General features: G+C 42.6%; 1 protein-coding gene across 2 annotated transcripts in view; it reads left to right on the top strand.

Moving 5' to 3' along the window:
- Positions 1 to 12,736, top strand: part of bbox1 (butyrobetaine (gamma), 2-oxoglutarate dioxygenase (gamma-butyrobetaine hydroxylase) 1) — a 64,998-nt gene that overhangs the window by 47,576 nt on the left and 4,686 nt on the right. For both annotated transcript variants that reach the window (XM_083792739.1, XM_083792738.1), the window contains exons 5-7: positions 6,488 to 6,686; positions 10,586 to 10,691; positions 12,139 to 12,335. In XM_083792739.1, coding sequence (XP_083648865.1) covers positions 6,488 to 6,686; positions 10,586 to 10,691; positions 12,139 to 12,335 — 502 coding nt within the window. The remainder of the gene's footprint in view (positions 1 to 6,487; positions 6,687 to 10,585; positions 10,692 to 12,138; positions 12,336 to 12,736) is intronic.

The raw sequence follows: 12,736 nt of genomic DNA, 5'->3' as shown, positions 1-12,736 counted from the left end.
CATTGCCATGTAATGTTAGTTCCTACCCTAACTAACAGCATAGACACATACAGACACCTCTTCCGGCTCTGGGGCACGTGTGAATATCGAAGGCGCAATTTTCCCAAGATTCCTTGCAAAGCATAGTGGAAGCTTGTCAAGCTTCCGCCTGTGTAATGGAAGTCCCTGGAATAGAGGGTATGCGTGTGTCATCATCCTCGTACCTGGAAGTTATGCGGGAAGTTTGGGAACGCCCACTGAGTGGCAAAAAACTACTTTCTGGCCTTGACAGCCCATACATCCAAACCATAGACTGTAAAAAAAATATGGACAAAGCTTTCCCTGGGTCTAACATGGACGTAAAATGAAGCCTGTTATTCCTGCACTGTAAGTCGCCATCTTTCTAGATCCGTTTGGGCCCAGCTGGCCATTGGCTGGCTCCGTTTGGGCCCAGCTGGCCATTGGCTGGCCCAGACACGAGGCGGGACTTCCCTCGTTCTTCTCCGTTGGTTTTTATTTTGACCTCGAGTGGGAGGGGAATCCCGATCATAGACTGTAACGGTAGCCACGCCCCTCAGAACATGCGTGACTTTATGGTCATTTTTTTAATAAATGGGACCATAATTTTCCAAAAAGAATATTATGACATTAGAAATGAGACTTTAAACTAGTGACTGGAAGCAGAAAGTATTCATGACCATGTTTATTAAGGTAATACAGTCTAGGTGAAGTTGGGCCCAAATACATGGACTTCTATGGGGCTATGGGTTTTTCTGGGTCCAATGACAGCGCCACAACAGGCCATTATATGAACTTTCAGGAGTTTCAGGCTTCACAAAATATCTGTCTGACTCTGATCCAAACAGAAAAGTCCTGTCTGATTGCATTAAACAATGTTAAACTCACCAACATTGCAGCTGAACGAAAAGCTTGAATTATCCTCTTTCTATATCTGCAAAGTTTTTGTTTCATGAAAATCCACCATAGAAACGTTATGAGCTATACTTTCTGTCAAGAAATGCCCTGCAACAAGTGTGAACAGACAAACAAAACAGACAACAGGACAGACACTCTTGCTCTCAAACTTAAGTGAATTACAGACATTATTCTTTTTTAAATGAGAAAAAATAAAATCGGTTCCTTTTACTTTCTTCTTTTCTTTCCAATTTTCTATTGACCACTGCATTTTTTACATGTCACCCAGACCCTTTCAGTAGGATTCTGATTGTCTGGCTAGATGAGACTATATAGGGCTTGCACATGCGGTTAACCCATTTAGGCCTGACGTCGAAATTAAACAAAATGTCTTCTATACATTCTGACAGTTTTCTGAAATACCTCATGTTTCTGTATCAGTGGTGCTCAATATTTCATGTCAAGGACCTCAAGAAATATATGTAATTGGCCGCCGAACCCCCACCTGAAAATATGTTGTTCCAGGAACCCCTCGGAAGCAAAGATTTTAGTTAAAAACGTTGGCTCTGAAAGAATATATGTATTCAAAGATTTGTGCCACATTTTCATGATTTTTCAAAAATAGCAGACCTGCTATTTTTCAATAGCTAAATTATAACATCATGTTTAAAACACCAGGGGTTCCCGCCTAAAATGGGTTAAGGCAATAATCAGCAATCAAGGCTTTTTCATTCCATGATCAGTCCATGTCTGGTCTAGATGTCTTGCCTGCTGCTTGGCAATCAGCTTGTTGGAAATTGGATAGTTGTTTTTTTTGGTCTTTTTCGCTTGGTCTCAAGAGCAGTTGGACTGGATAGTGGATAGAGAATGCAACAGAATCATGATTGAGCTGGATGTGACTCAGCGTGAGAGGAACAATTTCATGGAAAACTAGGTTTCATTCAACGTCACTTTACAGGCTTTTACAAATACAATTAGATGGTTGAATGGGAAGTACGCGATGAGGTCCTTTACCTTACGTTGGAGACCACAATGTGACTGCATTTGATGTCGCGGAAATATATGGCACCATATAGGCTAAATACTTTAGCCCTAATTTAAACATCGTCTCTGTCAGGTGGAAAACTCATATGTCTATAGCTGTTACTTGTCAGGATTCAAATACAAACTCGAGCGCTCAAGCTTCGTGCCTATCGAGCTTATACTGTAGATCTGCTACTGTTGATGCTTTTGTGTGACCCTGTAGTATGATAAAAAAAACACATCTTAGAGTACCGGTAGGCTATAGATATAAATAGGTTTCTCTATTTTGCAACATTTGTTCTCCCAAATTTTTAAACTTAGAAAAAAAAGAAAGAAAAAGGAAATGTGTGACATACAAAAAATATGGACACCAGGTTGGAAGTGGTTAATACATTGGGTAGTGTTTCGATTTCCTCAAATGCAGCCAAAACGTCTTGTGCTGGACTATATAAATGATAGATAAATTACAGGTACACGTAAGCGAGACCATATTAGTCCTGTACTAGCCTCCCTCCACTGCATGGCTTCCTGTGCGATACAGGATTGATTTCAAAGTCTTGCTTTTTGTTTTTAAATGGTTTAATTGGCACCCATTTATCTCTCTGAATTGCTGAAACCTTATGTTCCCACATTAAGGACCCTTTTAGGTCCTCTGACCAGCTTCTCCTGGTGGTGCCTAAAACCAGGCTGAAGCTCAGAGGGAACCGGGCTTCTGCAGTGGCAGCTCCCAAAGTTCTGGAATGAGCTGTCTCGGCACATATAAGACAAGCTCCCTTCAGGTGTTTAAATCACGCCTCAAGACGTATCTTTATATTATTTGGCATTTCCATGCATAGTATGAGCTGTTTTTGAAAGTGACACTGTGTATGTTGTTTGTTTTTAAATGAAGTTGTGATTTTTATTATTTTTATTGCAAAGCACTTTGGTACAACGTTGTTGTTATTTAAATGTGCTATATAAATAAAGATTGTATGGTATAGACAGACAGACAGACAGACAGACAGACAGACAGACAGACAGACAGACAGACAGACAGACAGACAGAAAGACAGACAGACAGACAGACAGACAGACAGACAGATAAATGGATGGACATCCCTCCGCCAGAGGAGGACATCCTAGATGGACCCATAAGGGTCCATTTGGTTCCAAACTATCATTTAGCTGGGGACCCCGTGGAACTCCCTCAAGGACCCCTGGGGGTCCCCACTTTGGGAACCACTGTCCTAGAGCAGTGGTTCCCAAACTCTTTCATGTCAAGGACCCCCAAATTGGCACTAGCCCCGCGGACCCCCATTTGAAAAGATATGCCATAAGAGAAGATGTATACGGCTCTAGCAGTGATTCTCAACCAGTTTCATTTCAAGGACCCCCAGTTTGACAAGCATTAGTCTCTACGGACCCCAATTTAATGGCAACCCCCGATATATATTGTAAAATAAAATGCTAATTTAACTCTAAGAGTGTACAAACTGAACCAAATGGACAACACATTCCATTGGGTCCATTTGGTTCCATTTGTACACTCTCTGAGTTACAGACCCATAAGGGTCCATTAGTTTGGTAGTTTGGTTCCAAATTATCATTTAGCTGGGTCCCCCCCCCCCTGGAAACACCCTCCTCAGGTACCCCTGGGGGGGTCCCCGGACCCCACTTTGGGAACCACTGTCCTATAGAGGACATCCTATAGTCCTGGGGCTGAAACTCCACAGCTCCAGTTTCATGTGCGCAGCATTTAAACGGTTTGCCCTTCGACCCACTTCCTCATCCTTTATAGGCCGTAGTCTTTCTTTGTCACCTCCGAGGAGCATCATGTTTTACTGCCTCCTAAATGTTTTCCACCTCGCGCTGACAAGTTGAGGAACAAGGAGGCGGTCCCTTGACACTTTGACCTTTCACCTGTAGGCCTATAATCTGTCCCGACAGAGACTTGTTGTTGGTGTGTGTGTGGACTTGACCGCAGGAAGGATTCTAAAAAAAAAAACACTTTAAAAACCTATATATAACACTTGTCCCGTGTCCCACAGGGGCTCTCTGCACTAGATCCTCTAGCATTCCCCTCACACCAAATACTGGGAGCATTGTGAGCTTGTTGATCGGCTATTATGCATCAATATATGCAGAATGAGTGTGTTTCAGACTAATGTTTTCACCTTTAGAGTCGAATGAATTGTAGATGTTATATATTGCACAATCTACCATAATATGCGTATAGCTTTCTTGACTGAGCGGTAGATTTGTTTGTGAGACAGACATGAAACCATTTGGTTTCATTTTACACTCTCAAGAAAAAGGGTCCATTTTAGGCTACCAACTATCAATTACCTAGCGGAGGACCCCCTATAGGAACGCCCTCAAGGACCACTGGTTTGAAAACCATTGCTCTACACCATTTGGCGAATGTTGGCCCCAGAATAGAGACCCTATAGGGTTCACATGGTTACGGCCCTTTAGATGAGGATGATGTCATGTCAGGAAGTTCAGCATGCTTCTCCCGTCCGTCCGTCCGTCCGTCCGTCCGTCCGTCCGTCCGTCCGTCCGTCTCTCTCTGTCTCTGTCTCTGCCTGCAGCCTTCAAGCGCTCCTCTGTTAACCAACCCCGTTGAAAGAAACACAAACAAATTGGTGGCTGCTCAAATAAGAACTTGGGGTAGAGGAAAGAGAGACAAACATCACACAGCAGGTCGTTTACAACTCCACCACACTGCTTCTCTCCTGAGGCTCCTCCCTCAAATGAGCTCAGCAGCTGCTTCTGTGGGACACACCGGACGAGAGAGAGAGAGAGAGAGAGTGTGAGAGAGACAGAGACAGAGAGAGAGAGAGAGAGAGAGACTTCATGGAAAAAATACTGGAGCCAGCTGGCAACACAGCTGGGGGAGGATTTTTCCACCGATGTCTGTCTGTCTGTCTGTCTGTCTGTCTGTCTGTCTGTCTGTCTGTCATTGAAAAACGTCAAATCTATAATGTCTATTTTGTACATCCTTATAAACTCATGATTTTTCTCAAGTACTGGTCTTTCTTTTCCTGCAGGTTTTGGCAAGGTTTCATTCTACCGATTAAATGTGTTTTTCCCTTGTGCACTTTAAATGGCTTGAAACGGTTGCATTTAAAACGTTATTATATGAATTGAGATGGACGGCGTTAAAATTAGGAACAGTAAATGTAATGGGCATGTTTAGTTTGGCTCGATATACACGTTCACATTGTATTCACTTATGCCCTGCCATAATGTGGACATTTTCTCATTCTAACAGGGTGGAGTTTGCGGGGAAAGTATTTTGGGCCTATACATACATACTATAAAATGCATGAACTGCAGTTATTGCTGCATAAGAACCCTCTCCTGGCCTGTAAAAGTGCTCTGTGCTTAAAAGATAATCTTACATGAGAGAGAGAGAGAGAGAGAGAGAGAGAGAGAGAGAGAGAGAGAGAGAGAGAGCGATATAGTGATGGTGCGGCGCATTGGTGAGAATATTAATTATGCTTTTGAAGAGGTAAAGAAGCACACACTAATATCTATGTTTAGGTAACAAAACAAAATAGCATTCACATAATGCTGTAGTTTATAGCGATGAGAACTTGTACAAACATAATTAACTTTGGTATGCCAAAGTGTGTGTGTGTGTGTGTGTGTGTGTGTGTGTGTGTGTGTGTGTGTGTGTGTGTGTGTGTGTGTGTGTGTGTGTGTGTGTGTGTGTGTGTGTGTTGTTCTGCACATTGGGGGGGATTTCGTGAATGCATTTGGAATGAGTACGTTTTCCTATCATTTGCATATCGTCTCTGTCGGGGTGGATAAACCTTGTATGTCCAAAACGTGTTACTTTTCAGGATTCAAATTCACAAGCATCAGAAGTATAGTGGTATATGTATATTATGAAGTATATGTCTGGTGATGAATTAGGGCTCATGTATGAATAAATATTAAGTTAAGTTAGAATTTGGAGTTAACCCATTTTGGGTTGGGAACCCCTTTTGGTGTTAGCATTATGTTATGCTTTAGCTATTGAAAAATAGCAGATCTACAAGCTCATAGCGCGCCACCGGTTCCTGGGACTATAAGCGAAAGACAAAGGGTGACCGTGCCTTTGCAGTAGTTGCACCTACCCTATGGAACGCCCTGCCTTGCACTTTGTCTGAGTCGCTGAGTCTGTCAATATTTTTAAGAGTTTGTTGAAAACGTTTTTATTTCGGAAACATTTTCCTGATGTTACTTGACCTTGATTATGTTGTTCTTATTTGCTTGTTGTACTATGTTTGATTGATTTTACTGTGTTCATTGTACAGCACTTTTTAACCTTGTTAAGAAAGGTGCTTTATAAATAAAATTTACTTACTTACTTACTTATACTTACACCGAGTGGCGCGCTACGAGCTTGTAGGTCTGCTATTTTTTGAAAAATCGAAGAACGACTGACACGGAAACATAGCTTTTTCAGAAAACTGTCAGGATGTGGAAGACATTTTTAGAATCTGATCTCAGGTCAAAATTGGGAAATTTCTGTGTGTTTTCCTATAATTTGCATGAACCCTGATGTCTCCTTTTCTCTCCTTGTCGTTTCACCACCACGCAGGGCGCGTGTACTGGGACTCCGAGCTCTGCATGCCCACCGCCGACTATCACGAGGTCCTCCAGGACGACGGGGCGGCTCTGGCCTGGCTGCTGGCCCTGCGCCGGGTGGGCATCGTCCACCTCCGAGGAGCCCCCCTGGAGCGGGGCCAGGTGGCCAGGCTGAGCCAGAGGATCGGCTACCTGAGGCTGACCTTCTACGGGTGAGAGACGGCGACGTGACATGTTATTGCCCTTTTGAAACCCATTTTAGGCGCGGGAACCCCCGACGCACACGCTGCTGTGGTCTGTACAGAATGAGCAGAAAACTAGGCTTTTTTTAATGTTCTGTTTATTCATTTTTTTGTTTTTTTATATAGAAGTAAATTGAGAAATAAAAACAGAGTGACAAATACAAAAAACTAAAACACACACAACAAAACACAAACTCCAAATCAAGACAACCAAAGAACATTCAAAACACAACAAAACAAAACAATAAAAACAATATATAAAATATATATATAAAAAAAAAAAAACTCCAATATAGTCAATATACAAAGCAGATCATGGTCACAAACATCATCCAGACAAGGCAGGTTGGCCAGTCAGGCGACAGTTATTCAGGTTCAATCGGGGGCACAAGTGTAAGGTGGTCAACATGAGATAGAAAAGGCAGAAAACTAGGCTTGACAAACTCTAAAGTGTGCTGTGCTGATTACAGGTGCTCACTAATTGAGAATACAGCAGGGATAGGCTATAAGGTCAATTTGCCCTCTGCCAGCCAACAGTTCTTATAATTGAGGAGGTCAGCATGACCTCAGCTCAGTACTTGAGTATATTTGAGCTGGCCTTTTTCACAATTATGCTATGCTTTAGCTATTGAAAAATATTTTTGGAAAAATCGAAGAACCAGCGACATAGAAACGTAGCTTTTTCAGAAAACTGTTAGGATTAAAAATGGGTTAAGGATTATGTCATACTTTATGGCAGACCTACAAACTCGTAGCGCGGCCGCCCTACGAGCTTATAGGTCTGCTATTTTTGAAAAATCGTGAAAATGTGGCACAAATCTTTGAATATATATCCTTTCAGAGCAAACTTTTTTGACTCAAATCTTTGGGTCAGCGGCCAATTAGATATATATTTTGGGGGTCCTTGACATGAAAATGCTTTGAGAACGACCGACATAGAAACATACAGGGTTTTTCAGAAAACTGTCAGGTTTTGGAAGGCATTTTGTAGAATCATCCTCAGGTCTAAATGGGCTAGTAAATCAACAGGCCCTCCGTTTTCCAACGCTCACATTTTAACCAGAGTTAAAGACCCCAGAGTGACTCTGTAAATGTTAAGTGGGAAGAAGAAAATACATAATTTACGACGTTTTCCACGGATTCCAAGCAGCCAGATCTTTTTTTCCCTTCTTCTTATTTTTTTGTGCCGATTGAATCAAAGCCGTCTTCTCTACTGCTGCTCTAGTTTTGAACTTGCCCTTTTTTATTATTAACCATATAACTATACAGTTGCCTACATATTGGGATATATCTGCGAATTAGATCTATGATTCATTGACCTCAGACTGTCTGCTAGTGCTACGCTGTTTTATCACAGCAGGAGGCAGTGTTGAGAGCAGTGGGGAAAGAAGTAAGGCTACTCTGATTCTTTTCAAAGTGCTATATTGTAAAAGGGTAACAAGACAACTCACCCCGTTTCTGTTTTCCTCCCAGAATTTTCCCCACTGAGGGGTGGGAGAGGCTGGACAGCAGACGGCTGGACTTTGAATTTCTCTAACTATAAATTTTCATGACAGCAGACAGCCTAAGTACAAATATAATTTATGAAAAGCTACTACAGTGAAGTCTGTTCACAGAAATTGTTGTAGGATATGTGGGGATTATCTGACGAGGTACCATTTGAGTGGGCAAAACCTTACATATACTAAATAATACTAAATTGTTTATAGGGTCAATATAAGTAAAATAAAATAGCCTTTCCACAGGAGTATGTTTTTATATTTTTCCAAAAATAATACAAACAGCCAATAGCATATTACAAAGTTATCCCCCTCACTGGTGAAAGTTCTGGGAGTTAAAAAACGGGCAAGCACCGGGGTGAGTTGTCCAGTATTCTTGTAAAGGTACCACAACATGGAAAGGCATATTTGCTGTACATACTTTTCCTGTTTTTGAATTTGAATCCTGAAAAGTAACAGTTTTGGACATATGGGATTTCCACCCGACAGAGACGACATACTTAACCCATTCTGACCTGAGATCAGATTCTAAAAATGTCTTTTACATCCTGATGGTTTTCTGAAAAAACTGTCTTCTATGTCAGTCGTTCTTCGATTTTTCAAAAATAGCAGACCTACAAGCTCGTAGCGCGCCACTCGGTGGCGCGCTATGAGCTTGTAGATCTGCTATTTTTCAATAGCTAAAGCATAACTTAATGCTAACACCAAAAGGGGTTCCCAACCATAGGAGAAATAAAAAAACAGACCCAAAAATGGGAGTGAAAAGGTACCAACCAAAATGCTAAAACACTTGAGTAAAAGTCGAATTATAAAGCATTGAAAAAGAACTCAATAACTTGAGTAAATGTTACTCCAGGACAGAGACATGTGGGGCTGACAGTCCGGTCCCAGAGCATTCCGTCTCCTAGCAGAAGGAATTAGGTATTTCACTCAATCACATCACATCACAGAAGAGGATTACAATGAGAAGCCTTCGCTTTCCACTGCCAGTATGTGAGCTCATAATAATGGAAGCTGAGAGAGATACAGAGAGAGAGAGAGACACAGCTTAAGCGATGGCCCTCTTAACCCATTAAGATCCGATTCTATAACATGTCTTCTAAATCCTGAAAAACTTGTGTTGCTAAATCAGTAGTTACCAAACGTTTTCATGCCATGGACCACGGAAATTATATGTATTTGGCTACAGACTCATCTCTCTCTTTTTTTATTTATATGTTTTATCCCAGGCCAGGGGGAGGTAGTTTAGAGACCAGGATTACTGCATGCTTTTTGTGAGGGTACCTACCCTAGGGGACACGGGGAGAACATGTGAGGGTACCTACCCTAGGGGACACGGGGAGAACATGCAAACTCCACACAGAAAGGCCCTTTGGCCAACCCCACCCAGGGTATGGGCACTGATGACGCAGAGGAGAGAACACACCCACAGCGTCCCCAGCACGAATCGAAACCCAGGACTCAAGCTCATGGCTCGGCATGACGTGAAGTGATATGAGCTAGTACATCTGCTATTTTCGAATAGTATAAAATAATGGTTACAGTGGTTAAAATATAAAATTACACAGATGCTTTCCCTGTTTTAATGAGTGAATTGTCCCATTGTGGGTCACAGGCATGTTTTTATAGGTTAGTGGAGTTTTCTTCTTTTACATTTCCTACAAAAACAACAAGGGAGGAGGAAACAAGAAATGTCGAGAAATTCTCAAAACTTTAACGAATATGTCGCATTACGATATACGTTACAGTAGCTCGTACAGTAGCTATGTTTCACCATATTTAAAATAGGGCATACGTGATTAATTCATAATAATGTTTTCAAGTCTGGGTCCCAGCAGGGAGACTCCAGATTGCTCTTTTGGCTCTCGAGCTGAAAACGTTTGTGAAACCCCGCATTAAGGAAAAGCAGTGATAAAGATCTATCAGAATTCAGCATGCACATGGATTAAAGTTATCCGTCGCCATGACTGATTTCAATCATTTGGTATAGCATGTCATGAAAAATAGTCAATCTACAAGTGGAAAAACATGCCACAATATGCTTGTATAGATCCACTATTTTCGGCAAATTACAGATTAACAGGTTTACTGCCACCTGCTGGACGCAAAGCCAACCTCAGAGTGCCACGGGCTGTGGGGGCGATTTAGAGGTTGTGCACACAGCACAGAAACGGATGTTGTGGGCGTCCATCTTATGCTAAATGTACGAGCTCGTAGGTCTGCAATTTTTGAAAAATCGAAGAACGACTGACATAGAAACATAGCTTTTTCAGAAAACCGTCAGGATGTAGTCGAAGACATTTTTAGAATCGGGTCAAGATGGATTAAACGGAGATGATTAAATTAAGGAGTGCATTAATCACCTTGCAGGCACACGTGGCAGGTCCAGGACAAACCCATGGCCAACAATGTCGCTTACACGTCCGGAGAGCTGAGTCTGCATACCGATTACCCTGCGCTGCACCACCCGCCCGGAGTGAGTATACCACAGTGTGTAGTAGTGGTGGACTGGACATGTCTGTGACAAAGTACATTTAGTGAGTATACCTCTGTGTGTTTTACCCACTCAGTGGCCTTGTGTTTAGAGTGTGTCGACTGTGGAGGTCTGGGTTCAATTCCCGGCTGACTCGTACCAAAAGACTCCCTGTTTGCCACTCGGCATCAAGGGTTTGAGTGGTGGTAAGTCCCTGCGATGTCAAGGGGGTGTACTCGTATGTCAAGTTGCCTCACGCTACGGAAACGGGACATAGCCCTATATGGCTTGGCAAGGCTTGCTTTTACACTGTGTATTAGTGGTGGACACTTGTACATTTACTGTACTTAAAGGACGCCGTCACCCATTTTCAACTTCATATAATTGGTCCTCACCAATGCCCATTATTAGGGCTGCTGCTGCTGTGGACGGTTCAGAAAGCCGCCTACCAGTGTCATCGTCATGGGGAATCCAAGCTAATAGAAACGGCATTCCTGAAAAGCTGGCATGCTATAATGGAAGCCATTGTCAGCCACTCGTACTAATAAAAAAGGCCCCCGCTTGACTCGGGGGCCTGCATGGGCAACTCATGGCGGCCCGGGGGCCACATGCGGCCCCCATACCGTCGCGTAATGCGGCCCTCAGGTTAATATTCGAAATACTGATGTATTATTGATTTCAGCTGTTGCAATTCCAAACATGCAAAAACATATATATATACCCACTTTAATTATGTCAGTCTATATTAGTAGCTTAATGAGTAGTATTAAAAAAATGTTATTGTCTTTTCTTATGTCCAATGCATTTGTATTTAGTTCATAAAGTTAACATAACTATAATTAAAGGCATTTGAAAGGTTTTTGAAATTATGTAAAATAAAAATACATTTCAGGATTGCAATTAAAAAGAAATAATTCAGGATTTAGATTCAAATATAGCAAAAAAAGGTCAAAATGCGTTGCAGTGCGACGCGTTTTGCAGTGCGACCCACCCACCCACCCAGCCACACACATAGTAGGGAAAGGTTGCACGAAGAATGCACCACTCAACAAAAAGAAAAGAAAAGAAAAAATCACACTTGTGTGAAGTGAGGGACACTCTTATCATCATACATTATCCTACATCATCATACATCACATTCCGTGCTCATACATACACACACACACTGACACACACACACACACACACACACACTAAAGCTGTGCATATGAGCACATTGCGTGCTCTTATCAAGAGACAATAATTGAAGAGGCATCTTGAAGCCCAAAGACTGTACACACACACACACACACACACACAGCACACACACACACAAAAACGTTGAGAACCCCTGCTCTAAATGTATACTTTCTATACCACTGTGTGTGTGTGTGTGTGTGTGCGTGTGCGTGTGCGTGTGCGTGTGCGTGTGCGTGTGCGTGTGCGTGTGCGTGTGTATACACGTATATAGGTGCAGTTCCTCCACTGTCTGAGCCAGGCCCGGTCGGGCGGGGAGAGCCTGGCGGTGGACGGCTTCCACATGGCGGAGCAGCTGCGCCGGGAGGACCCCGAGGCCTTCCACACGCTCACCTCCCTGAGGGTGGACTTCACCGACACCGGCACCGACTACTGTGACTTCATGGTGCAGTCCAAGAACCACGTCATCGAGTGAGTTTTAAAACCCATTCTGACCTGAGATCAGATTCATACGAGGTTTCCACTGGACACACACACTGGTCTGATTAACCCATTCTGACCTGAGATCAGATTCACACGAGGTTTCCACTGGACACACACACTGGTCTGATTAACCCATTCTGACCTGAGATCAGATTAAAAAAATGTCAGTCGTTCTTCGACTTTTCAAAAATAGCAGACCTACAAGCTCGTAGCACGCCACTCGGTGGCGCGCTACGAGCTTGTAGATCTGCTATTTTTCAATAGCCAAATAGCAGATAGCAGATCAAAATGGGATCCCGTTCAGAATGGGTTCATTATTTTTATTATTTTAATTTTTTTCTTCTGAAAATATGTTGTTCCAGGGACCTCCCCAGAAGCAAGAAAGAATA

This window comes from Protomyctophum parallelum (genome assembly GCF_964188405.1).
Source record: "Protomyctophum parallelum genome assembly, chromosome: 2".
Classification (NCBI taxonomy): Eukaryota; Metazoa; Chordata; class Actinopteri; order Myctophiformes; family Myctophidae; genus Protomyctophum; species Protomyctophum parallelum.
This window is presented reverse-complemented; position numbering and strand designations above follow the sequence as displayed.